The sequence below is a fragment of the Cladophialophora yegresii genome (assembly GCF_000585515.1).
Source record: "Cladophialophora yegresii CBS 114405 chromosome Unknown aczIN-supercont1.4, whole genome shotgun sequence".
NCBI lineage: Eukaryota > Fungi > Ascomycota > Eurotiomycetes > Chaetothyriales > Herpotrichiellaceae > Cladophialophora > Cladophialophora yegresii.
The window spans coordinates 114,752-141,013 of NW_006913048.1; the positions used below are offsets into that span (position 1 = coordinate 114,752).

Consider the following 26,262-nt stretch of genomic DNA (forward strand, 5'->3'; position numbering starts at 1 on the left):
AAGGGAGCAAATTGTAAGAGCAACAGCGAGTGAATGAACAAATGTTGTAAGTGGCAGCTGTGGCCGGCAAATTGCTAGGGCGAGTGAGACCGACGCTTAATGGGGGCTGAGCGAAGGAACCAAGGAGGACTTCCAATCAACGGGAAGGTTAGCAGCGCTGACTTGTTCGGCCGCAGTGCAAGCACAATGTCGTCGACACTCGTGGAATTTGAGGAAAGATGAAGATGTCAACAGAAGTTAGGAAGTAAGTGACCGTGCGTGCGGCTGCGGCTGCGGCTGATGGCGAAGGATCGCTGAAGTGGACGAGACCAGAACCACCAGACGGTTACGGTAATGGGGGGTATCGCCCGTATTTCTTGTAGGGGTGCCTACGAGTCGTCGCCGCTAAAGATGAGGCTGACTACGGCGTATTGAAGGATTTGTGCTCTCTCGCTTGACCGTTCTTCAGGCAAATGAGTTGTCCTTTGTCGTGAAGTTGGTCTTGATTGTGGAAGCTTTTGCCTGCCTGCTTCTGGGTTCCAGCTCTTACAAATGCAGCCAGCACGATCTTCCGCCGAAGATGAAAGAAAGACAATGAATTGCACAAAAGTGGTGGCCAAGTTCCAGCTGCGCCTAGCCTCGTTGTGCTAGGCTCTACTGCCGCCTGTGGTCCTATCGTGTGGTACGCCCGCCGGAATAATTGAGCTGATCTGGGGCCAAAGATGAGAAATGATTCTCTTCGACAAACAAAGTATTTAGTCACTTTTGGTAGAACTGATGAGGAGCGGTGAATCCATCTTGAATATTTTCCTGTACTGAAGGGAGGTCTCCTCCAGCCATGTTTCCAATCCCCGAGATCCTCCACGTCGCGAGAGACTGTAACCGTAACCGCCCATACCTCTAGATCTACGCGGCATACACAATAGGGCTGACATCCCGCCCCTCCTTGACCGTCCTTGCCTGCGCGTGGCTGAGGTTTTGTCCGATCTGCTGCCCAATCCAATCAAAATGCGTTCCACCTTTGAACAGTTGTGCAGTCCGATATTGCGCTATCCCGCCTCAGAGGGCGAGCCGGCACTGCTTGACTAACGCACCATACATTCTATCTGCAATGGTGCGCATTTCAGCGACGGCAGAGCATGCGGATCGCCACGCTCCTTTGTACCTATTTGTACTTGCCTCGATATCATGCGGAAGCGCCCGCGCCTCGTAGACTGTCGCCGCGGTGAACTGGCGCGGTGCTGCTCCACTAATCCATGCCTTCTGATGGAGTATCTACGCTACCACTATTTCTTCGACTTCCACTTCGATGTGAATTACGAAAAGTGGGAGCCCGACGATCACTGCGAGGGCCTTTGTTCTTCCCACTCGTGCTCCCTGTGGGCTGAGTTCGGTCCTGCTTCAGCCCTTTGTGGATTTCTGTAGTGTTCCAGCCACGGGCCAGCCAACCTTGACCTTTCAATTTGGGTCCAGCGCGCTCGTGAGAGGCTGTTGATTTGCAGACGCGGGGCACTGATGGATAGATTCCGGTATGGGTATTCGACACGCGGTGCAATGGCTGGGAGAGAGCAACCGTGGATTCTTCTCCGTCGATGAGCCCTTTTTGCCTCTCACTCATCGTCCGCTCCTGAATCTGTACCAGACTCCCACCCAATGCTGTAGCTTTGGGCCATTTGTGTGAGGTCGTTATATAGCGACTCTCTTTCGTCCAGTGGCACAAGGCGGGATGTTGTGTTTCGGAGGTCCAGGACCCGGTCTTTCATCCTTGAGTCGCACACTAGAGCCGTCGATATATCCAACCCTTGCTGTCCTCGTCGACTGGTCTGGAAGAGTGTGTTGGGGAACGTATCCAGTAAAGGGAACTGTAGTGCGGTTTGGAATCTAGACGGCAGTGTTAGTAGTGCTCACAAGTCGCCCAGCAACGTGGACACTGTGCCAATGAATCAACAGAGCGCAACTCACATTTCGACTACGGATTCTTCGTTGAGCCTCCTCCGAAGCCTCTCTTCGGGGCTCAGGGTCAGTGGGCGAACCTCGGACTCGAGATGGTCACGTAAGCATTCAACTTGGGCGAAAACATGAGAGGACCTTGCCGTCAATGGACTGGCAAGTCCAGGGCTGTAGTCGAGATCAAACTGAGATGGCTCTGCCGCATCAGCCGTCTCCCCTCCGCCATGGCCATTTTGTTGTTCTGCAGGACCCCCATTTAAGGTGCCGTTGGCTCCAGTCATTGAGCTAGTGATGCTCGCATGAAGCTCGAACAGGCATTGGTTACCCGCGGCGTTCAGAGTGTCCTCCAACAGGCTCAGAGACCCTCTCTTACCAAGACCAGCATTGAGCCTGGTCGGAAGGGTGGATGACTCCATACCCGCGCAGAGCAGAGCGGTTGTGAGCCAGTCTGATGCACCACGGAGGTGCACATACCCTGGAAGGATTGCAGGAGGGGCAGCAAGTCGTACGTAAGCGGACGCCTGCTGGCCGATCGAGCGCAGCGATCTCGCAGCATTACATGTGCGCAAGAGCTGTTTTTGCTGTCACTGGTGAGCAGCTTCCATAGAGCAATGGAAGGAACATACCCTCGTGGTTCTGGACTGGTCTTCGATAGCCCAGACCCATATACTGGTCTTTCCATACTCATCTCTTAAGTTATCAAGGTATCTCGCAGCAAAACCGCCCCAGGCATCATCGACGCCAGAGAAAAGCTGAAAGCCTTGCATCTGATCGCATTCTTCCACAAACGATCGGATATCACGGTCGAGCAGGTCGAATTCCTTGTCAAGACTCTGAAATAAGTCTTCACCTGCCGCCCAGCTCTCAAAGGGCATGAGCTGAGAATTCAATTCATACTCGTTGAGTTGCACGATGGACCGTGGATGATAGAACACACGATTGAAATCGGACCAATACCGCACGTCTGCAGCGCTAAGTTGGCGGGTGGGAAGGCCTAGCTCGAGGCTTCTTTGGTACTCGGATGGTTCAATAGGCTGCTGTTGCTGTGTGGAAGGCGTACCGTCCCTGCAATGAATTAGGACACCGGACTGAACTTTTGCTCCTTAGTGAGCTGTACCAGACGCCATTTGTCGGTTGATCATCTAGAATCTCGTAAAGAGCATTAAATTTGCGAAGCGTACCGAAGCCGCCCTTCAAATCGTAAATGACCGTCCGGGGAGTAAATGTCTCTGAACCATCGGCTCCCAAACCTGATCGGAAATGGATGTCATGATCAACCATGGGCTGTTCATGATCCGAATATGTAAAATACGCTTCTTGCGCATTCCAGAAATGGGTTGCCAGATAATTTGACTTCTCGCCCAGTTGGACAGTGATGATCTCGTGCATCGTGTGCGCAGAGTATCATGCTGCTCCGGCGTCAGTTCCACAACGGACGTCTGTGAGTACGCTGGTAGAGAACAACAAAGTGACTGGTTAATGAAGCACGTGTGAAGGTAGAAATCGGCATGGAATGACGTCGAATGACGTCGAATGAGGCTGAAAGAGGCTGCGATGGATGCATGACTCGTGTGGGTCAGTTTCATGACTCGCGGCCTGGATTTCGAGATCTGTTCTCACGAGCAGCACTCTAATTGAAGGCGAGGTTGACGCTGTCGTTTCCACCCTTCGCTTCTTCTTGTTCTGTTGTTCGAGCGTTCATTCTGGCAATGTGCTCAACGTCTCTTAGCTGCATCAGCACATCACCGAAAGCCTTCCCTCTGTCTCCCAGATACTTCCCAAATGAATCCCCCTGGCCGGTGTAAGCTGGCACCCTGTGCTCTTCTACCGCTCTTACTCCTTCTCTTCCTCGCATCAGCCACACACGCTGCCTCGGCCGTTCTGGGCATCGATCTCGGCACCGAGTACCTGAAGGCCGCAATCGCTCGACCTGGATCGCCAATTGAGATTGTCCTCTCAAAGGACTCGAAGCGGAAAGAAACGGCCACACTTGCTTTCAAGCCATCCAGAGCACAGGACAAGGCAGATGATGCATTCCCGGAACGGCTGTATGGTGGGGATGCAGCTGCGCTCTCCGCAAGATTTCCAAGCGACGTGTATCCCAACCTGAAGAACCTGCTTGGCGTGGAATACTCCGCGCCCGCTGTCAAGACATATGCCGCGCGGTATCCAGGATTGAGCATCGAGGCGGTGCCCAGAGGCGATATCACGGAAAAGAAAGCCAGGACGGTGGGTTTCAAGAGCCAGAGCTTCGGCAGGAAAGAGGAAGTTTTCATGGTGGAAGAGCTCTTGGCGATGGAGTTGAAGAACGTCAAAAGTAATGCAGAGGCCATGCTTGCGAAGGGAGTATATGTCACAGATGTGGTCATTACTCATCCGTCGTTCTACACTGCAGAGGAGAAGCGAGCGATTGAACTGGCTGCGAATTTGGCCGGGTTGAGAATACTAGGTCTCGTCAGCGACGGACTAGCCGTTGGGCTTAACTACGCGACCCATCGCTCCTTCGACAGCGTTACCGATGGTGCGAAGCCTGAGTACCACCTTATTTATGATATGGGTGCAGGCTCCGCGACCGCCACGGTGCTCAAATTCCAAGGGAGGACCATCAAAGGACCTGCAAAGCGGAACTCGACAATTCAAGAGGTCATCGCTCTTGGAACGGGATTCGACCCAACACTAGGTGGTGACTCTCTGAATGATGTCATCGTCGACGACATTGTAGCCCAGTTCGTTGAATCGCCCAAGGTGAAAAAGCTGGGTTTGACGACGGGCCAAGTCAGGGCAAATGGCAAGGCAATGGCCCGAATCTGGAAGGAAGCAGAGCGAGTTCGACAATTTCTCAGCGCCAATGCCGCGTCCGGAGCGACATTTGATGGACTCTACGATGATGACATTACTTTCAAATACAGCCTATCGAGAGACAAATTCGAAGAGCTCACAGCAGACTTTGCTGCACGTGTTAGGGCGCCTGTCGATGCGGCAGTCCAGTTTGCAGGACTCCAGCTGGGCGACCTTGACTCGATCATTCTACATGGAGGCGCAGTAAGAACTCCTTTTGTGCAGAAGCAGCTCGAGAAAGTGGCCGTCCGACCTGCGCAGCTGAAATCCAATGTCAACGCGGACGAGGCTGCCGTCATGGGGGCTGCTTTCAAAGCCGCGTCGCTCAGCCCAAGCTTCAGAGTCAAGGATATTCGCGACACTGATATTTCAAGCTTTGCGTTCACGTTAAAGTGGAACTCTGACAACAAGGAGAAGTCGCAGAAGCTGTTCACTCCGTCTTCTCACGTTGGAGTTGAGAAGCAAGTACCGATCAAGACTCTGGAGGATGTGACGCTGTCATTTTCCCAGACAGTTGAGGACTCGGACGCAACTATCCTGCAAGTCGAGGCTCTGAACCTGACAAAGTCTGTTGCAGAATTGCAAGAGAAGCATAGCTGCGCAGCGTCAAACATCAGCACCGTCTTTACAGTGCGGCTAAGTCCTGTGGATGCTTTACCGGAGGTCGTTACTGGGTCTGTGAGCTGTGAGGTGGAGAGCACCAAGGGTGGTACGGTCATGGACAACGTCAAAGGACTATTTGGCTTTGGCAGGAAGGGCAATGAACAGAAGGTCCTCGAAGACGACGACAGGGTTGAGGAGTCTTCCGAATCTCTGACCCCATTACCTGTGTCTGACCCTACAAGCTCTGGATCGACCATATCATCAGCTTCACCGTCCCCAGCAGAATCCTCAGGCGTCTCGTCCTCATCGTCTTCCACCAAAGCTGCCCAAGCCGTCAAAGCTACCCCCTCAGTTGCCTCTATACCACTATCACTGAGAACAACCGTGGTCGGTAGGAACTCCCCACCCAGCGAGACTCTCCCTCGTCTACGGCAGCGCCTTTCCCAGTTCGACACATCTGACAGAAATGCCGTGCTTCGGGCGGAAGCACTGAACACACTCGAGGCCTTCACCTACCGAGCCAGAGATTATCTTGAGGACGAAAGTTTCATCGCCGGCTCGAGCGACTCCACTCGAGGGGAGCTTCAGAAACAGTTGACTAGCATATCTGAATGGCTGTATGGCGAAGGGCTTGATGCCAAAGTGCAGGATTTTAAAGCCAAGCTGAAGAGCCTCCACGATCTGGTTGATCCCGTTCTCAAGCGCAGAGATGAGTCGACGAAGCGTCCTGACGCTGTGAAGGCTCTGAAGGAGGGACTAGAGAATTTAAATGGCATGATCACAATGGTCGAGGGAAACATCAAGAAAGCAGCAGAAGATGCTTCCTCGAGCGCCAGCGAAGCCGCTTCGTCTTCAAGCTCCAGTTCCTCTTCAAGCTCTTCTTCCTTTGTTGCAGAGGGCGACGATCTGGATGATGACCCTTATATCAGCACCACGGCAGCAGACGCAGCACAGACGGATGGACCGCCGTTCAAGCCCTATGAATACACGAATGAGGATCTTTCAACGCTAACCACGAAATATGACGAGGTGAAGAAATGGCTAGACGAGAAACTCGCTCTACAGGACAAGCTGGGACAATACGACGACCCAGCCTTCATGGTCTCGGAACTCGAGTCCAGGGGCCAAGAGCTGCAGCGACTAGTGTCTGAGACGATTATGAAGACGATCAAGATGCAAGATATACCCAGAAAGGGGAAGGCCAGCGGTGGCAAGAAGGGAGCAAAAGGCAAGCCAAAGAAGACCAATTCTACTTCCGCTGGTCCCGGTAGCCCGTCTGGAAGTAACACGTCGACGCCTGCAGCCTCAGCTGGCTCATCCACGGTTACCGTTTCCGCACCCAAGGCAACGAAGGGCGTCAAAGACGAGTTGTAGCGCTGCTAGATAGACGAAAACGAAAGAGTTTCTGGCTCCACTCCTCGTAGCACCGATTCAATGGGCATTTTGATTGCCTCGAAGGAACACGGTTCCATCGCCAGTGCCCTTTTGCTTCCTCGAGTGCTCCCATTCCAACTCGATTCCAATCGACAGGCAACTTGCAAAACATCATCTCTTGCATCTATGCTGGACAGCGTTGACTTGGACACAGACGCTTAGGTCTATTCTTCGTCTACTCTCAACCATTTAGCCGCAACAGCTCATGCCAATCTATGTCTATATCTACTCTCCATGAGCCTGCGACAAGAAGAAACGCTCTAAGCGCCAAGGGCCTTCAAGGAATTGACAGTGTCGACAATGGTGTCCTCGAGCGGCCTGTACTTGAGGCCCAGCACGTTAACAGATTTGCTGTTATCAATGCTCCATGGTGGAAGCGTGTCCGTCACCTCGTCACGCAGCTTCCCCCTAATCTCCGGGAAGTTGTTCTCGATGATATCGCGAAGCTCCTTCTCCGTCGCCAATTGGGCAGCCACCAGGAACCTCTGATTCGCGGCCTCGGGGTTTTCGATCGCGAGGACGTGGGCCAGAGCTAGGTCGCGGACATCGACGTGCATTGGCGATCCCACCGGCCCAGATCGTGGGATACCTTGGTAGAGTCTCAGCATTCTTGCGCTAGAGGTGTTGAGATCATCCAGCGACTTGACTTGATGCAGGACTGGACCGTATATCATGGGTGGACACAGCGTGGCCAGAGTAAAATTGGGCTTCTCGCTTTCCAGGAAATCCCACGCCGCCTTCTCCGCGAACTTTTTACTGGCCCGATATGCTGCCTGTGGATTGGTCGTCGTCAGAGCCTCCTCCATGGTTTGGTCATTCCAGATTTCTTCCGTATACACCTTGGGAGGGTTGCTATAGTTCGAGATGGCGGCAAAGGATGACGTGATCACGACGCGGTTGACTGTTTTGGCTGACTTGTGGACCGCTTTCAGGATGCCCGTTGTCCCATTGATCGCAGGGTCGAGCAGATCTTTGTTATTGGTGATGTTGAAGTGAAAGGGCGATGCCGTGTGTACCACAGCCTCGAAGGGTGGCTCTGTCTGGACAGCCTCGTCGAAGGCGCCTTCTGCTGCGATATCCTTGACAATGACGTACGATAGAGGCTTCCCCTTGAAAAGTTCTTGAAGATAGTGACCCTTTTCATCGGATCTTACAGTAGCTACCACCTCGTGCCTGACAGAATGTTAATTCTAATGAGCCTCAAGTATCGGTGGATGCATCTATATACCCGTGTTGCAACAACAGATCAACGCAATGCACGGCAACGAAGCCACTGCCGCCAGTGAGTAACACTTTCATTGTGTCTGAAGGGTTATTGACAGCTGTTTGCGCGCGTCAAATTATCGTCGTGTGTCTCGCTGGAAGTCTCCTGGACGCCGGCGCAAGTCCATCGATGGATGTTTGAACAGCTTTATATTACCCATGCGGCAGTCATCCTTGCCCGCACGCACCGCGGCAACTCGCCTTTGTTTCCGAGAGGTTCTCCAACCTCGTATCCAACCTTTTCAATGGCCACTTTAGTATCATGGACAACATTGAGCATGAGCGTCGCCATCGAGGCCGGACTTCGACTATTCATCATGAAGGCCTAGAATGCTGCCTGCTCCGTGGCAATCTGAAGGCGAATTGAACCAAGGGCGAATCTCTGAGATCATTCGTAGGCACAGACACCTGACAGAGTACTGTCCCTCACCGAGTGGGTTTGCACCAAACCCGGTGGCTCGTACAGCTTCTCGCGTTGCTCTCGGTACGACTTTAACCCCGATCCCGATGCCAAGTAGCACTAGGCCCAGGCCGGACTATCACGTGCTTGCGCTCAATCGATCCATTAACTGAGCACACAGCGAGCGCCACATACACAGTAGAAGCCGCCAAACCGATTTGTAACAACACCACGCACGCGACCTTTTGATATGCGGTCGGTGGCACAGACTCCTGCGACTGTGCCATGCGCATAATCGGTCGCCATGTGACGCCTCCAGCTACAACACTGTCGACCAGTCTTTTCGCTGCACCACTACTAGAATGGCTGAGGGGCATTCTGCTAGTCGTGCTGATTGCCAGTCTGGCCTCGGCAGCCGTTGTGCAGGCTCAAACACCCGGTCAGATCAAGGCGCTGAGGAAGGAGGCTGAGGACCTCTTCTATCATGGCTTTGAGAATTACATGACCTATGCTTTTCCAGAAGACGAGCTGCGGCCGATATCTTGCAAGCCCCTTACACGCGACAGCGACAATCCTACCCACATCGAAGTTAATGACCCTCTGGGCAATTATTCCTTGACACTCATCGATAGTCTTTCAACACTCGCTATTTTGGCCTCGAACCCGTCAAACCCTAGGCAAAATAAACCTCTCCGACTCTTCCAAGACGGTGTGAGAGATTTGGTTGCGCAGTATGGCGATGGTTCTGATGGTTGGGCAGGTGAAGGCTTAAGAGCGCGGGGATTCGACCTAGACAGCAAGGTCCAAGTCTTTGAGACGGCAATACGTGGACTAGGTGGCCTGCTGAGCGCCCACCTGTTCGCCGTCGGCGATCTGCCCATCAAAGGCTACCATCCTCCTCAGGAACAGCTTGCCTACGCACAAGCATGGCACAAGGATCAATATCATGGCAAGAAGCAAGGCATTCTCTGGCCCAATGCGTTTGAATATGACGGCCAACTTCTGAGACTGGCACATGATTTGGGCAGTCGCTTGCTCCCCGCTTTTTGGTCTTCAACTGGCATTCCATATCCCAGAGTAAATCTCCGGCACGGAATACCCTTCTATGTCAACTCCCCTCTAAATGTGGGCAACGAGGATGGAAAATGCCCAGCCCCTTCTGGAGCGCACGAGATCACAGAAACGTGCAGCGCCGGCGCCGGAAGTCTCGTCCTCGAGTTTACTGTCCTCAGCCGCCTCACTGGAGATCCACGCTTTGAGGAGCTGGCTAAGAGGGCTTTCTGGGCTATCTGGCAGAGACGAAGCAGCATCGATCTCATTGGTGGCGGCATTGACGCGGAAAGTGGGAACTGGATTGGTACATGGACGGGCATCGGTGCTGGCATCGATAGCTTTTTCGAGTATGCCCTCAAATCGCACATCCTGTTGTCACGCGAAGCCCATCCCATATATGATCGTGTTGACGAGGCCGGTGACCCTCGGCTGCTACATGATCCTATCTCACCAGAAGCTGAGACTCCCCAGGCCTTTCTTAACGCTTGGAACACCGCTCATTCTGCGATCAAGAGGCATCTCTACAGGGATACCACTTACCAGCATCCGCACTATATACAAGCTGACCTGGTCACTGGGGCCGCGAGAGGGTTCTGGCTTGACGCTCTGAGCGCATACTACCCCGGACTTTTGACCCTGGCTGGTGAAGTTGAGGAAGCCATTGAGACGCATCTCCTGCAAACAGCCCTTTGGACAAGGTTTTCAGCTCTCCCTGAACGCTGGAATCTCGTAACCGGCGGGATCGAGGGTGGTCTCGGTTGGTGGGTGGGTCGTCCAGAGTTCATTGAGTCTACCTACTACCTCTATCGTGTTACCCAGGATCCATGGTATTTCCACGTCGGTGAAATGGTGCTCCGAGACATCAAGCGGAGATGTTGGACCAGGTGTGGCTGGGCTAGCATTCAAAATGTGCTGACAGGGGAACAAACGGACAGAATGGAAAGCTTCTTTCTCGGGGAAACAGCGAAGTATCTGTTTCTGCTCTTCGATCCGGCTCATCCCCTAAATCACCTCGATGAGCCGTTCGTGTTCACAACCGAAGGGCACCCTCTGGTCATCCCACGAAGTGTTGGTCACGATAGCCGTCAAGAATCTGTCCGGCGCCCTAGGCAGGAAGAAGAGTCGTTCTGCCCTGTCGGATCGCCGCCTTTGCCTTTTACTCTCTCCAACGTTGCTGCAAGAGGCGACGTGTACCACGCAGCCAACCTAGCGCGACTGCATCTGATGCCACATCGCGACAACATCGAGTCTGTGCTTGGAGAATACGCAGCGGATCACCCGAGCATAACATTATCGGACATCAGCTCTCCTTCGAACTATACGTACTACCCGTGGACGTTACCACCGCAACTCGTCCGGTGGAATGCGACCAGCTCAGTTATACCAACGAGACCAACGCTAGACATTTCTTTCCCAGCGATGCCAGCACCGGGAGTTAATGCCCCACCTTTACAACGCGTCAAAGACGGCATCCTAATAAACGCCATTGGTGGCCTACGCCTAGGTTTGGTACAAGACGCACCATGGCTATCTGAGGACGGATTCCACGATGCATGGCGTATTCAGACCATCAACAATATCCCGCTTGGAAAGGACGAGAAGATCTACTTGGGCCGTGAGACGGGTCAGGACGTACTCAGTCCCGCAGACCCGAACTTCACAAGGCTCAAAGATCACGTCATGCTAGACCTGGTAGTCGATCTGAACAGCCCCATCGAAGAGCCCGACACACCCGCTGAGGTTGACCCAGCACAAGACGACCACGACCAGGCTGGACTCATCATCGAGGTCCCCGTCCTCAGTGACGCATCGAATGACAACGCCATGAGAGCGGCGTGGAATGCCATCGTATCTCAAATCTCCAGTCTCATCAAGGACAGTCGGCCCGCTTCTACATGGCCGTTTCCCACCCCCTTGTCACTCACTGTCCCCACGAAACGCGCCGTCACCTCTTCGTCCTCGACCTCGACCTCACCTCCTGACCACAGCCAGGGTCAACCGCGCTACCACCTCTCCGCCGTGACAGCCACCGGGCCAGGTGCCGCCCCACTCCCTTCTTGGCCCGAAGTCCCCAACTTCGTGCCGCTAAACAGCGCATCTCCTCCGTCCCTCCCGTGGACGAAGATCTACGCCACCGACGAGCTCTGCGACCACAAGATCCCCCTATCCGTGGTCAGGACGCATCAAGTCCTGGTGCTGAAGCGCGGGGGATGCGACTGGTCGGACAAGTTGCAGAACATCCCGGCGTTCACGCCCGCGAGCGGCGCCCTACAGGTCGTCGTGGTAGTCAATTACGGACATAGTCGGGGGCAGGAGGATGAGGGGGACGACGGCGACGAAGCGGACCTCGTGCGTCCGTACCTGCCCCGCCAGCAGACCACGCCCGCGGGACTCGTTCGGCGGAATCCGATCCCGATGGTCCTGGTGGGTGGTGGGGACAAGGTCTACGATGCGTTGAAGGAGAGGGCCGTCGGCGTGGGGATCAAGAGACGGTACCACGTCGAGACCAAGGCGGTGAGGATCGCGAACCTGGTGATAGTGTAGTTTGTCTCGGGGTGGTTTCGGTCAGATCACATTAGGTAATGACGATGCTGAGGAGGACACGTCAGTCCGGCGAGTGAATGCAAAAGGCTCCGGGGCAATGTATGTCTTTGGTTGCGGTCTCGTACGAGTCCAGCTTACGGTGGGTGCAGGCGAGGCAGCAACTCTCATCGACTTCTGTAGGGGGTAAAAAGACAGGAGGTTTCCTATCTGTTACAGTACTCAGAACGTTAATGTGGAGAAGTCTTCATTAGGAGCGTGTTGCGCATATGCAATCTGACGTTTTGAGCGTTCAATGTCTATCGATAATCGACTTCGTATACTCCGTATCCTGTTGTCAAATCGCGGCCCTTGCACAGTCCTTCTCGTAACAAAGTCGTTGGATTAGACAGCCCTGGGTGGCAACCGCCACATAGCCCAGTACTGTACTCCGCTCCGCATGCGTACCTATCCTCTCGACGCCGCCTTATCCCTGATTCATGAAACCTAGCCATCGCCATCGCTATGCCAAAACAGCAGAAAGCAACAAACCTACTGGCAATCGCGCAGCAACGCTCAAATTCTACGAAGTGACGCCGCAGTACGACAGCAATCCAAGAATTTTGAGCAATGGCTTGCTGAAAATCCAAGAGACCGACTCAGTACCCTAAGACTGAAGTCGGTCAGATGGGGTCGAAGGTACTGCAACGGGTGGGTGGGATCTGTGGGCGGGGTCCCTTCGTTCCAGCCCGACGTATATAAGAGCCCACATGTTGTGGGTGAGCTAGGATTTTCCTCTGGCGTTGTCGCCTCGAAGCCTCTATCCGATCCTAGAACTTTGTGTGATCTTGGTCAATCTGAGCAAATGTGATAGGATCTGAATCTGGCCTGTCGTGTCTCGTGATCTCGTATTGCTCGCAATGGCAGGAGGAACTCAAACCTGAGATACAGGTGCCGCCAGTGGAGAGGAGAAGTCCCTGCTCGCCAGGTAACATGGCTGACAATGTTGGACCTTCGGCATGGTGCCGCAGGTGTCTGAGCCTCGCCAGTCGAGAGCACTATCCACTCGTATTGGGTTAGACCCTCGCCAGTCGAGATCATTATCCGCTCGTATCAGAGGTGTTCTTGTCGTCAATCTCCTGCTGCTCTGCATCGCGCTCGCTAGGTGAAGGGCTAGGAGCCCTGACACTCCTTGGTGCATCATATATGGAGCCGCTATATCGTGCCCGTAACGCCTCTTCACAAGCCAGCTCTTGATCATATCGAGGGACGACTCTGCACATTGCGTCAAGCCAATCTCCCATGGTCTTAGGGGTCAGATGGCACATTTGAGTGTATTCCCAATATTCAGGGTACCATCCAGAGGATTCCCATCCGACCAAGGCTGTCACTCGTCCGGCATCATCTACCAGGATGTTCTGAGGACAGAGGCTCGCGTGGGTGAATTTGAGTTGGTATGGCTTCTTGGGTGCATGAACCATCTGAATCTCTTTCTCCGGAAAGTCGTCTACTGAATGGCCTCTGCGCTCAAACTCTTGGAACGCCTCGATCGAGAAGAAAGGTCCTATTCTCCCCGAGCCGAACCGGTGGTCCAGGGCAGCACCAAGGGTGGCATCCCCTACTACGCATTGCTTTGGTGGCTGCATCTTTCTCAGTTGTTCGACAAAACGCCCCACTTGCGAAACTATCTTGTTCTGTAGATGCGCCGGCATCGAAGACCAGCATTCCTGTAAGGGCTTCCCCGGGTAGGCCTCGTACTCGACCAGTTTCCCTTCGGGTCTGTTATACACCGCTAGGACCTTGTACGAGGGAACAGAAGTGTGCCGGTCAATGAGCATCAGGGCTTGGTACTCGGTGTTGGCGCAATGAGTCTTGAGGATTCTGTTGTTGCCGAGGCGCAATACTGCTTCGCCGGTGCGAGGGTCGGTCTCTTTCTTGGCCCAGTACATGCGCCATTTCAGGCCAAAGGGGAGCTGGTCGTACTCGTCAAGGGGCTCTTCCTCTTTACTTCCGAGGCACAGTACCATGACTGTGGGCGCGACGCTGAGGGCCGTAGGCAAGGTGTCAAGGAAGGTGATCTTGGGAGCTGGACTCTGGCAGGATCATTGACGGTCAGGGCAGGTGAGGTGGTGGGATCTCGACGTGGGGACTTATGTGCACTGGGGCGTGTAGTCTGACCTCTGACGAGGGTCCGGAGAGAGACGAGGAAAGGCAGTGTGTCTTCGTGCGAAAGCTGGACTCACAATTTGCTGCATGTTGCTCGCATGGGCATCAAGGAGAAGAGAGACGGAGGAGGTGGTGGTGGTGGTGATGGCGGGGCAGGAGAGAGAAGGAAGTGAGATGGGATGTTCAGCAAGTTGGAGGTACTCGGTAGTAAGGTTTAGTTGAGCTACCCGCTGCCGTCGACGAAGACATGTCGGAGGCACGAGAAGAGGGACAACCAACATCACCTGAGCGAATCAGTGCCAAAGAAGAGACTAAAGAGCTGCCAATTGCTTGGTGAATCCCAGCCGCGGCCATTTTCCCCGGAGCTTGCGTGCTGCGTCTCTCCTGCCCAAATCAAGCATCAGTCCTGCTCCGAGGTCGCATGCGGCCACATCGAGGAACACAGGCACAGGCCGCGCCAAGGGCTTCTATGCATTTCTGACAAGGAGCTATATGCTTGGTATTGGCTGTGGTGTTGCTCTGGGGGTTGGATCTTCACTCGGACCTTTGGGGACGCGCACCCCAGACAAGCACACGCAATTCAATGTCGCAATATCGAAACACAGCACGCACGATCATCAGGAGCTGATGAATCCTGAGGCGGCCAGTCGTAGGGAACGGTCACCGCTGTCGGCGGGTGCTTAACCACCTACAGTACTGCTGCCCAAGACATGCCAAGACGGCCTACAGCAGGCCACCCGTAACCATTCACTTGCAAATCACCTACGACTCACTTACGATTCACTTGCGACACACTGACAGCTCATGTCTACTTGCGCGTACCTTGCGTGTACACATACTGACAGCGGCTAAAATACACTATCCTGACATCTCTAACAAAGCCCACAGCTTGGCTCTCAGGTACATCAAATCGTGACGTGTCATGGCTGCATAGCTAAGGCCGAGAGATGCTATTATGCAGCAGATCTCACAGCCAAGTCCATTCCGAAGCTTCTCATGCTTCAACCACCTCCGATGGTATGGCGGCTATGTTCCCAAGGCCTATCCTTTGAGTTTTACTGTTAAGAAGATCCGGAACAATGGCATAAGACGATAAAGCGCACGGATACCTTCTGAAGGAGCCACCGCTTGCGTCTTCGTGTCCATTGCAACCACATACCTAGTGGGCGACTTTGGACATGTTGCCGCTCTCGACGTCTGCTACAGTCCAGCTGTCGACGGTGTATGATTCAATCGCTCTACCGTTACCGACCCGACATGGAAGTCCATGAGAAGTGTTCCCACACCACCAAGTGCTCGAACATCAGGCGGCTGCCTACGTTCATTGTCTGCTCGAGACGACGGGGATCTCTCGACAAAGAAAGCTGACGGTGCCGTATCTGCCCACAATGGGACGCATACTGTGTATATCGGTACCATCAAAGGAAAATATGACTTGAGGTTCTATTCCCGGGACAAGCAAACCCGTTGTCTTCAAGGTACGGCCAGGTTCCAGCCTGCCCGCCCAGTCTCATAACCGTTTGTTGCGCTTGCTCCAGCGACTTTCTTAGCATACACCTTCCCGTCGTGCCATTCTAGCGATCCCACTTACGTTGAACACAGTCTCTCCCGCTTGGCAACCATGGATCCGTTAAGCCCCAAGTCTCCAATGCCAACTCCATCGCCGCGGTCGCCACATTCGCCAATGGCCATCGGCATGACCATGATATCGCCACTGCCCCAGCTGGTGACCAGCTTCTCCACAGAACATGTGCTCCAGAGACAAGCATCCCTCTCTGCCATGCTCATGACACCCAGATCAGGCGGTACCACAGCTCCATGGCGCTTGAGCAATGGGTCAACCTGTCGGCGGAATAGCCTGACCTCGCCAATCACCTCTCCTGCTTATTACACCTATTCAATCCACACACCCACGAGAACCTACTCTCATACCATGCACATGCACACACCCACAACTGCGACCTACCGCCAAGATTGTCGTCAGAGCCGCATGGCCATGCGCAGCCCTACGCAGGGGCGTGGGACAACGATGACGCTGCCCCTGCGCGTGAACACCAACCTGCCTAATGTGCGGGAAGAGGACTATTCATCCGCCCGATTCTCCTCCGGGAGCACACTCAGCGACTGGGCTCCGACCACAACCACTACTGCCACCACGCTTACCGCGTCCCCTACAAACTCCCGACGTCTCATTCGCTCGCACACCCCTGCTCCAATCACCACGCGGTCCCCGATCCGCAAGCGGCCCAAACTCTCGCGTTTTCCTCGAGCCGGACGTCTTCCGCAACCGCCTCAGTACCACGTCACAGTGGTTCCTCCTCCCGCCAGCCCACGCACACAGCGCCAACGACAAGACTACCTGCACAGCGTCGACCACCTGCGCACGCCTCTTGTGCCGCTCATCTCGGTGGCCACGGGCCTGCCGCACCCGCAGTTTCCTACCAGCCTGCTGCAGTACCACCTCTTGACACACGACCAGCTGGACAGCCTAGCACGGTGGTACCACCAGGTCGAACCCGCGGTGCAAGAGACGTTCCTCTACCCGGCGTGCATCCCGGCTTGGACCAGCCTGCACGACGAAGATCGCCAGGTCGAGGTAGACCTCGAGACCAAGCGGCGCAGGTGGGGAAGGTTTATTGGCCTCCGCGGGTGTGAAAGTCCCGGCACGGAGACGAACGAGCACGGCAATCCCATCGAGACGAGGGAGGAGTTGTCGCGGCGCATGGAGAGGGAGTGGCGGCGCGCGCTGGAGAGGGCGGAGGAGGAATCCCGAGCATTCGAGAAGAGTTGGCGGGGGCGGTGGTAGGTGTACTCGTGTTGTATGCCGTATGTGTATGTGCTTCAAGGTATTCTTCTCGTTCCCTTCCAGTAATTAAAATAGCAAGATAACAGCAAGCTCGTCCGTAGAGAATCGACAGCGTGATGATTCTAAGTACGTTGATCAAATAATTGATTCCAGTTCCTGTCGACTTGAGGACTACACTGAGGACCTAAATACTGTATGTATTGTATGATGAGCTTGCTCATGCCATGTCAGTGAGCCTCACCTCGAAGAGGGACTCTGGGGAAGTATATGCGAAGGAGGACCGTAAGAATGAACATAGTCAAGCATGTTAAGTCCTTACGAGCGTAGATCCAGAATCCGGAAGCATGGTTAGTGTCCTTGGATGTCCAACACCTACTCATTCATTCGGAATGCAGGATGGAACACGGAGTACGGAGTACGGAGTACAGGTCGTTACAATCGGGAGTTTCGTGGCTGGGACTGGGATTAAGTAATTATTGTACCTGCATGCCCGCCGTGAGGCCAATCATTCACGACAATGGACGTGGTATTGGTTCTTGGTCGGTACAGTGCTTGCTTGCTTTTTCTACGCGTCTAGATGACGTGCGATAACAGTGATTGCAAGGTGTGATCAAACAGACTTGTTGGAGTATCTATGTAGTGGATGGATGTATTCGAAATCCCTACAAGGAGCACCATCTTCAAGGAGGTAACTGTAGGGGAGGGGAGTAGGGTTAAGGGGTAGGCGTAGTGGTAGTTCGTGCTGGAGAGAGAGCTGTAGTGGTACTGTAATGGTAGCAGTATACTGTGGCTCCGAGCATACCCGCTCTTCATGAAGCCTGTTGATCTTCCCTTTATACAGTACATCCATATCGTATCCGCAAACCATAACCTGGCTCATATCCATATCCATATCCATATCCAAATCCAAATCCATGATTCACGCTCGGAAAACAGTCTCCCTCCGCACGCTTCGCTTCACCTGCCACGCTCACGCTCGGGCTCCAGCACAGCCAACGCCCTGACATAGTCCTTTCGAGTGTCCCTCCTCGGATCCTCCTTCAACCACCGGTAAGTCATACCCCCTTTGAGCTCCTTCTTGGAACTCAGACGGCGGTGGAAATGCGCGTTTGATCTCGACGCCGACGCCGACATCGACTGCGATTGAGCCCCCGACTGCGAGCGAGAGTCCGATTGCGATTGCGGTTGCAATTGTGATTGCGTATGTGGTTGTGTGTGTGGTTGAGAAACCTGTTGTCGGTCTCGGTCCGAGAGCCTCCGTCCGCCCGCGTGCCCGCTCAGCACGCTGGCCGTGCTCCAGGCGCGGTGATCTGTCGGCGAAGTGTTGTGTGGTGATGTTGGAGGAGGAGGCATATTGTTCGTCTGGTTGGCCTGCCTGCTTACGGCTTCTGAGCAAGCTGAATGGATGTATTTGCAGACAGAGGATGAGCCAAAGGTGATGAATATCCAAGCTTTTGAGGCTCGAGGGTATTTGCTGTTGGCGCCAACAATCGTGCTCAGATTACCCGACGTGGTTGTGTCAGTGTTTCTTCGGAGTGAAGGAGCTGATAGACAACGCAAGTAGCAGATCGAGAATTCTGGTCTCAATGGCAGTATGCCCTCATAGACAGGCAGGTTCTGTATCGTCAGTTTGCATTGGGTTCAGCAAGAGCGTGCCCGATTACGCGCGGATTCTGGAAAAGAAGGAATCTGGTCTCGTAGGGCACGTTAGCATCTTTATAACGACCCTACCTTTGGAGGATTATCAAGGCCATGCCCCGGGTTTGAGGTTGTTGTTAGCAGCACTTCAATTCCGGCGCGGTGCGGCCACAAAATCCCCCCAAGTCATTCCCGCACCTTGGTGTGGCCACCAAAGCACCATGTCTGTTCTCCCCTCGCGGTTTGGTCGACAAAGATTCCATATGCTGGGCGGGTCTGGGGATAAGAGCCGCTGAGAATGTAACGGTGGCAAAGGATCGATGCTCGGGAGGTCATAATACAGTGGCCCTTTGTGCTCGAAAGCGCCATGGTGAAGTTTAATTGTAGTGGCGATTTGGAAACGGTAGGTAAGGTAGTTTGGATCTTTCATCTGTACTCCGTACAGGGTACTGACGAAGTTCGGATGTCTTACTCCGTACCCCAGTATTCACTGCGCGTCAGTCTTCCCACCGCTTGAGGTCATTGGCTGGTTGTCCTGGGTTGGGAATGAGTAAGCAGAGACGGGCCTCGTGGTTGACAGAGCCTCCGGATGCCAGAAGTTGCAGGCCACAAAAGGTTCGAGGCCACATGCATGAGGCATCAACGACAGGTGTGGCGACCTTTGGGGGACCTTGTGTCGGCGATCGGTGTCCTAGAGATATGGAGTGCAGAGAAGCAGAAGCCCTCACGCCCTGAATGGACACTGGGTGGACGCACTACCTTGAACTTCACCAGTACCGTGAAGAGTGCGGGGTGACAGAGCTCCGGGTTCTTCTGTAAAGCTCCCTCAGCAAATGGTTGAAGAAGGAAAGCAACAGATTGGGGGGTTATAAGCCGCCAAGGCCATTGTCCCAACGCTGGCCAGGGGCACCCGGAGCCATTCAGGATGCCCGAGTCGTCCTGCCTGGGGAGGCCAAAATACTGTGCTTTGTACTCCGTACTCCGTACCTACCTACATACCTGTGGGGAAGCGCGAGAACAAAAGTTCTCTACGAGATGCAGTTACGAGCTGCTGTACCCGCCAGAGCTCCTGAGCAGCACACTCATAGCCAGCGACGATGAGAATCCCAACGGAGGGTCTTGGTCTTACGGAAGAAACACGCGGCTTCTAATTAAATCATTCTTCCGATCTGGAAAGCTCTTCGACGGCTCTGCCGGGCAACTTCCATCGGACCCCCGAACAATGGGGGCCATAAGCATGGTGAACGAACAGCACGAGGGAAGCGCAGGTTGCCTTGCGTACGTGCGATACTCGCCACACCGAGGGGCCAGAAAGCGGGCGTCTACTGTGTATGGATCTTCTGCGCGCGGGCGATCCATGCGGACCATCCTCTGCCGTCATCGGTCATCGGATACCAGTCATGAGTCACTACTCCGTACCTGGGGGCAGCCGTTGAGGTTGGTGAGCCGCCTTGGTGCCCTCCTGCTCAGGCAGCACTGCGTTTCGATCAAGGACCGTGACGGTCCGAAGAGGTAAGCTGCTGATTCTCGCCACCGCCGTGTCGCTGCTAGTGCTTGACATTGGAACTTTCGAGAGTCAGATGTCCTCACAGTACGATCCTTGATACTGAATGAAACGCGCCTTGATCCTGCTCTGCTCCAAAGCCGAAGAAGCTGTGCGGAATCATTTGTGTGCATGGTGAGATATTGTACCCGCAAGGCTTGCCTCCTCCAGCTGGAACCTTTGGGCTGCATTGCCCAGGACCGACGCCTAAGACTGACCTAGGCGCGCCCCCGTCCCTCCACTAACCCCTGGGAGCCCCGGTCCTAGCCGTCTCTGGGCTTATCTCCTGGGGCGCAAGGCGCACCACGAGGCAGCCGTTTCGCCTTGCTTACGAGGCCACTCCAGGCTAACAACGGCGAGTTTGCCACTGAGCCAACCATATGATATTCCTATCGCTCGCTTCGAATGCCTGGGCTCGCAGGCTTGCAGCATTCTAGCGCTGTAGGTTTCCGCAGATTGGGTGACCTTCCTCCTTGCATCTCGCGTCCGTTCTAACTTGCTGCCAAACCGTATACCTGGTCTTGAGGCTGGCTTTGTCTCCAAACGTGCCTATCCCAGTTGCAGATGTGTGGCTTGAAGCCATGATGCCTTCGAGCATGGCACCACGACCACGGTCCCAGCCTAGGCCGGTATTCAAACGAGTCCAATCGAAACAGAACAGGAATGCAGCCTTTGGGCCGTATCATACTCTGATAGAGCAGTTCTATATCCATGAAGGCCGGCCCCTGAAATGGATCATGGAACACATGAAGAAGGAACATGAGTTCAACTTGTCGTAAGTTCCCACACCCCTGAGATGTGCGTGCCCACATACTGACCCTCTATATCAGAGTCAAACAGTACAAAAGCCAACTGAAAAACTGGGGACTCAGGCACAAACTCACCCAGCGTGACGCTGCCTTCATCCTGAGACTCCTAAACCAAGCAAGGACCGAAGGACACCACGAAGTCGTCATCTTCTCAGGCCAACCGCGACGGCGGGAGGATATCGTCAAGTACATTCAAAGAAATGAAAAGCTTGTCGACGAGGACCACCTGCTCTCCTGCATCACTGACGACGAAGAGACCCCTCATTATATCAGGCTGCAAACGCTCGAGGCTGAGTCCGGGCGGCCGACGACGCCTCAACTCCCACTGACACCGCCCTCAGCAAGTCCATCCGGTTCGGACCAGTCTCAGGCTGCCTACAGGCAGGTTTCTCCAATGCGAGTTCCGATACCATCACCCGCATACACTCCTCGTAATTCGGGAGAATGGATGAATCCGCTGGCCGAGCCGGCACCGTCATCAGGAGGGATTTATCGTGGTGACGCCCTGCCTGCGCAATTCGGCCACGCGTACACTCAGACGTACTCAGCAGCACGGAATCAGCCAGCTATGCCCAATATTATGGGTCCGTTCAGGCCAAAGCAGGCAGCCGCGCCGTCCGGGTGGTGCCAATCCTGGGACGACAACGACCTCAGCAGACAATGGCCTGCCGACTTCACACACGCCGCTTTGTCGGTAACACCAGCAGTGGTGGACCAGCTCGGCGACATCGACCTTGACATTTACCGGTTTGGTGATCACACCCACAGTCCGCAACTGAATGACGGAACCCTCACGGCGTACTTCGTCATGTACTCCCTGTACTGGTTGATCTGCGCCGGACAGGATAGTGCCATATTCCAGGAGAAGGGCGACTATTATCTGAACAGTGCCCTGTTCTCATTCTTGTGCATGCTCACCAACGCGAATTCGCCGGCGGAAGACTGCCTCGGCGCCCTCAGCATTGTCACGGTTCTGTTCGACTGCTATGGTCAATGGCGGAGGCTCTCTGACCTGCTCAAGCGATGTGACGACTTGACCAAGAAACACTTTGGCTTCGACAACCCTTTGACAATGACTATTGCCTTCAAGAGAAACATGCTTGACGGTGGGGCAGGCTGCCCTCGACATGATATTGCCCGGCTGGAACAAATCGTGGTCGACATGCAAGTGTGCTTTCCAGAGTCTCCGAAGCCTGCCCTAACGGCCCGCTACAACCTGGCATGGGCGATGCTCGAGAATGAGCTGAAGCAGGAGGTCTGGGCTCCAGGAAACTTCCAGTCTGCCAGAAGAGAATTGGCGGACCTTACGCTGGATTGTGCTCGGCACTTTGGCGACGATCGCATTGAGACCATCATGGCAGCGGCCACTTTGGCGAGAGCCATATTCTATTGTGGTGAGGCTGAAGAAGCTGAGAAGATCATTGTGCAATCCGTCTTGCCCGGAGTCCGGCGAAACTTTGTTGATAGCCACCCTTACGTCTGGGAGGCGAAACACCGACATGCGTTCTTCCTTTTCCGGCTTGCAGAGAAGGAGACCGGTCCGAGCAAGAGTGTCCATCTGCAGCTGGGCGAGCAAGTTCTGCGAGAGGTAGTCCCGGAACGTTATCGCGTCCTCGGTGAAAAGAATCCGAAATCAGAACATTCTCTCCAGCTGCTCAGAGACATCTTGAAAGCACAGGGCAAGCTGTACGAGGCAGACACACTGTCAGAGTGGTGTGAGCGAGAGCTCTCTCAGTATGGGGTTCCCTGAGTCGGTACACTTACCACTGAATTTCGAGTCGCCCACGAAAACGGATCGGAAAGTCCCTGATGTCTCTCCAGCTCAGGTGCGGCTGTAAGCTGATGGCCTTCGTTGGGAATTGGCGAAGCCATATCCGCCATTCGTTCCATACGAGGGATCATTGTGCCAGCCGTAGGAGCCGTTGTTGCCATACTCGCTCGATACACTGGAGACAGATATTGTGCGGCTGATCGCACCACCGTCAATTGGCGACATCGCATCGGACTCGCGTCTCGACTGGCTCCGAGAAAGACTTTCGTAATTGGAAACCGGAGAACCGCTGCTCGAGCTGTACCGCTGCGACAAAGGGGGTCTTGTGCTCGTCGGCACTATCAGGGGAGCCGCGTCCCCCTGGACACGACAAGCTCGTTTGCGATCATGATGGATACGGCTCCCTGAATACGCTGTTCTTGTGAGCTGACCCGCAAGCATCTCCCTGGTGAGACTCACGCAACCGCCTGTTATAGTCTTCACTTCGGCGCCATCTCGACGTGTCGTCTTTGAGTGACGATACTATCGACTGTGCGTTGGTAAGCGACTGCAACCCAACCGGCTTCCCAGCCTTACCCGTGATGGCTTTTGTACAGTTTCAATGAGGTACTTGTCGGCTTTCTGCGCGCCGTCAGCTGAATCCTCGGTGCTCCGGAAGAAAACGACCGTACATGGCTGTCCACTACTTTGGCATCTCGACCAAGGTAATATGGCAGGTCTGCCTCCAAGACTTCCCTCGACACACCTTCCTTTGGGATTTCGAAGCTGTACTGCGGCATATTACTTGAACAGGGATGGTGTACACAGCTCTGTCAAGTGGGGTTGCAAGGGTTTCGATCGGAGGTTCAAGGCGGAGCGGCTATGCACGAAAGCCTGAGGACGGGTTGATCAATGGTGGCAAAAGAAGATTGAGTTGACTCGTGGGGTATCCTGCTCAAATATTAGAGCTGAGAGCCTATGCAAAGAGTAGAGCAGAGGGTGCTGGCATAGAGGCCATGTGGGAGCTGCGAGCTCAACCCAGTGAAAGCGGGGTACACCCACAGCTGCTGGTCAGTTGCTGTCGAGCCGACGAGCCTCAGTCGACAAGGCGATCGCGACCGGTGTGAGTCGCGACGGCATCGACGCGCTGGTGGGGTGGCCACGTATTTCCCGATGCAAGCCATCCTGCCTTATCGGCCAATATCAAGAGGCACGGCTCGTGAAGGGGAGACGGACAGCCGCTAGCTCTTGAGAATCGGCCATTGTCCACACGGCTGAGTGGGCCGCGACCTCGTGGCTTGCAGCTCGCAGCTCGGTTGCTGCAGGGCTTGTCGACAGCCGGCGCACATGATTTTGAGGGGAGAATGGCCCCGGCTGAGACCAATCTTTCAGAGATGAGAAACAGGAGATGGAGGGGCATAATAGTTGTCACTTTGGGTGCCGTCGAATGCAGCGCGGACAGCGATTGAAGAGCACAGAGCGAAGAGCGCGGACTTGGATTCAACAACACGGCAGGTGCAACCAGGACAAGAGACAGGAAAGCACAAAGCAGCTCCGGCTGCGCATGCACCGTCGCGCCGCCTCCTCACCTGGGTACGAGCCAGCAAATCGTTCGCCCTCTTCCACCACGAACAAGCCATGCTTCCGACCTTGCTCAAGCTCGGGAACGATGGAAATGCGGCATCGACCATAGAGAGGTGTTGGCAGAGCTATCTGATGCAGCTAGCTGTAGCCGAACTACACGAATTCCTACTGCGCTTCCCGTAAAGTCCATGAAACCCAAGACTGACCTGTTCGCGCAGTCAGTGGATACTTCTCCCGTGTATGCCACATGAAAAATCAAGGGCTGTCCCCCATGCCAGCGTCTATCCGATGGATGGTCGTCAGAACAAGGCGCGACTCACGTGCCCTGGACCATGCAAGCCTTACGACAAGGCTGCAGTGGCGAAATTGCCAAAGATAAGAGCTTTACCTGAGATTTTGTCCTGATCCACCGTCGATGCTTCGACAGCCAGCATCAGGTGCGTTGTTCGTACAACAAGTTCTGCGGTGGGAAAAAGTGAGTGAGTGGTCGTCCGACTGTGGGTAGCGCAAGGAACTGACCGTCAATTTCTATTGCGAAACTCATGGGCAGATCATCGAATTCTGACGGATCCTTGCCATAGCAACGTCCTTCTTGATCACGCACCGTGACACGCAAACCTACGTTCTTCCTGTAGTCGGTCCACATAATGTTCTTGTCAGCGCCGATGGTCGGACAACTTGTGGTCGAGGTCCTGTCCATCTGAACTCCCGTCTGCTGCTCCTGCTGCCAGAGCTCGACGGCGCGATCCTGGAGCCACTGTTTCCAGACTCTCATGACTCCTTGGCCGGATCGGACAATATGCACGTTGCTCAAAAACACCCCTCGACGCGGGCCCAGTCTGACGAGGCTTGCATAGGCGCAAAACTGACCGAACAGCTCATCGGCATCAAGGTTGAAGGTGTGAGTAACTCTTCTGGTGCCACCGTCACCTCCATTCGCATAGAGCGGTGTTGTTGTGTTTGATGAGGATGACTGGGAGTTTGGTACGGCACCGGCAATGCGGCGTGCTGGCATCGACCCTTGAACGCCTGGTCGCTCAGGTCTGAATCGGGAGTATAAGGCGCCTAACTTTGCGAATCTCCCTTCTTCGCCGTCACAGTCTTCATAGAGGCTCCCCTCGCCCTCGTGCCTAGAGCTGAGACCATCTGTGCCCAGATAGGTACAGAACAAGTACGGATCGCTGTATCTTTTGCTGGGATGATATGCTTCTAGGATGAGTTTGTAGTCCGCTAGTGCTGCGGCAAGTAGTAACCGGAAATGTAAGATGCGCAGGATGATGGAATGGAAGCGGCGCGACACTACCACGAGAGGAAGGAGTGACTGAGTCTCGAATCCCGAGAGTATTGAGACGAGGATCTAACGAGTCAGCGTGATTTCAGCCGTCCCCAGGTGCAAGCCTACCTCATTAGGGAGACTGTACAAACAATAAGAATTGGCCGCCATGGTCACGGACGAGCGCAATCGAGCCCATTGGCGTTGCGCAGGCCAAAGGATATCGTCTCAATGGTCTGTTCAGAATGAGTTCATGTAACCGTTGTAATGAAGATATAGTGGCCGCCTACGAGCGACCAATATTGGACTCAGCTCATCGTAACAATCGATCTCAAGGAGATGGATGAGTGCATGGTAATAATAATGTCAGGCCGTGCCGCCATTGACCGAACTCGGAGCAACACCACGGCCAGAGAGATGATAGGCTTCCCGATGCCGATAGGGCCATTGACGTAATGCAACTGGCGATTCCAACGGAGGGGCTCGGGGGTGACTCGACCACGAAGAATGGTCTCCAAGGGCACCACCGTATCAATGTGAGCCATGAAGTCGTCGATGGACTAGAAGTCGGTCGTGCAGGCGGTGCATATGCGACAGTAAGGCGTGGCTGCGACTGCTTGGTGGAGAACGATCAAAGCAGGCGGAAATCTGGC

At 54.4% G+C, this 26,262-nt stretch overlaps 8 protein-coding genes across 8 annotated transcripts; 4 read left to right on the forward strand and 4 right to left on the reverse strand.

Annotated features, from left to right (window-relative positions):
- Positions 1 to 1,589: 1,589 nt before the first annotated feature.
- Positions 1,590 to 3,318, reverse strand: A1O7_05351 (uncharacterized protein; the record flags this gene model as incomplete). The annotated part of the gene is made up of 4 exons (XM_007759361.1): positions 1,590 to 1,860; positions 1,942 to 2,510; positions 2,556 to 2,994; positions 3,047 to 3,318. The coding sequence occupies 4 exons, from the start codon at positions 3,316 to 3,318 to the stop codon at positions 1,590 to 1,592; spliced, it is 1,551 nt and encodes a 516-aa protein (XP_007757551.1).
- Positions 3,319 to 3,711: 393 nt separating this feature from the next.
- A1O7_05352 (uncharacterized protein) lies at positions 3,712 to 6,744 on the forward strand (the record flags this gene model as incomplete). Its single annotated transcript, XM_007759362.1, has 1 exon — positions 3,712 to 6,744. One exon carries the CDS (start codon positions 3,712 to 3,714, stop codon positions 6,742 to 6,744), a length of 3,033 nt encoding a protein of 1,010 aa, XP_007757552.1.
- A 320-nt stretch (positions 6,745 to 7,064) lies between these two features.
- On the reverse strand, positions 7,065 to 8,103 carry A1O7_05353 (dihydroflavonol-4-reductase; the record flags this gene model as incomplete). Its single annotated transcript, XM_007759363.1, has 2 exons — positions 7,065 to 7,977; positions 8,033 to 8,103. The coding sequence occupies 2 exons, from the start codon at positions 8,101 to 8,103 to the stop codon at positions 7,065 to 7,067; spliced, it is 984 nt and encodes a 327-aa protein (XP_007757553.1).
- A 649-nt stretch (positions 8,104 to 8,752) lies between these two features.
- A1O7_05354 (mannosyl-oligosaccharide alpha-1,2-mannosidase) lies at positions 8,753 to 12,064 on the forward strand (the record flags this gene model as incomplete). Its single annotated transcript, XM_007759364.1, has 1 exon — positions 8,753 to 12,064. One exon carries the CDS (start codon positions 8,753 to 8,755, stop codon positions 12,062 to 12,064), a length of 3,312 nt encoding a protein of 1,103 aa, XP_007757554.1.
- Positions 12,065 to 13,140: 1,076 nt separating this feature from the next.
- On the reverse strand, positions 13,141 to 14,067 carry A1O7_05355 (uncharacterized protein; the record flags this gene model as incomplete). The annotated part of the gene is made up of 1 exon (XM_007759365.1): positions 13,141 to 14,067. One exon carries the CDS (start codon positions 14,065 to 14,067, stop codon positions 13,141 to 13,143), a length of 927 nt encoding a protein of 308 aa, XP_007757555.1.
- A 1,760-nt stretch (positions 14,068 to 15,827) lies between these two features.
- On the forward strand, positions 15,828 to 17,012 carry A1O7_05356 (uncharacterized protein; the record flags this gene model as incomplete). Its single annotated transcript, XM_007759366.1, has 1 exon — positions 15,828 to 17,012. One exon carries the CDS (start codon positions 15,828 to 15,830, stop codon positions 17,010 to 17,012), a length of 1,185 nt encoding a protein of 394 aa, XP_007757556.1.
- A 3,777-nt stretch (positions 17,013 to 20,789) lies between these two features.
- On the forward strand, positions 20,790 to 22,752 carry A1O7_05357 (uncharacterized protein; the record flags this gene model as incomplete). Its single annotated transcript, XM_007759367.1, has 2 exons — positions 20,790 to 20,968; positions 21,024 to 22,752. 2 exons carry the CDS (start codon positions 20,790 to 20,792, stop codon positions 22,750 to 22,752), a joined length of 1,908 nt encoding a protein of 635 aa, XP_007757557.1.
- Positions 22,753 to 24,769: 2,017 nt separating this feature from the next.
- Positions 24,770 to 25,780, reverse strand: A1O7_05358 (uncharacterized protein; the record flags this gene model as incomplete). The annotated part of the gene is made up of 2 exons (XM_007759368.1): positions 24,770 to 25,693; positions 25,739 to 25,780. 2 exons carry the CDS (start codon positions 25,778 to 25,780, stop codon positions 24,770 to 24,772), a joined length of 966 nt encoding a protein of 321 aa, XP_007757558.1.
- Between the last annotated feature and the right edge of the window lie 482 nt (positions 25,781 to 26,262).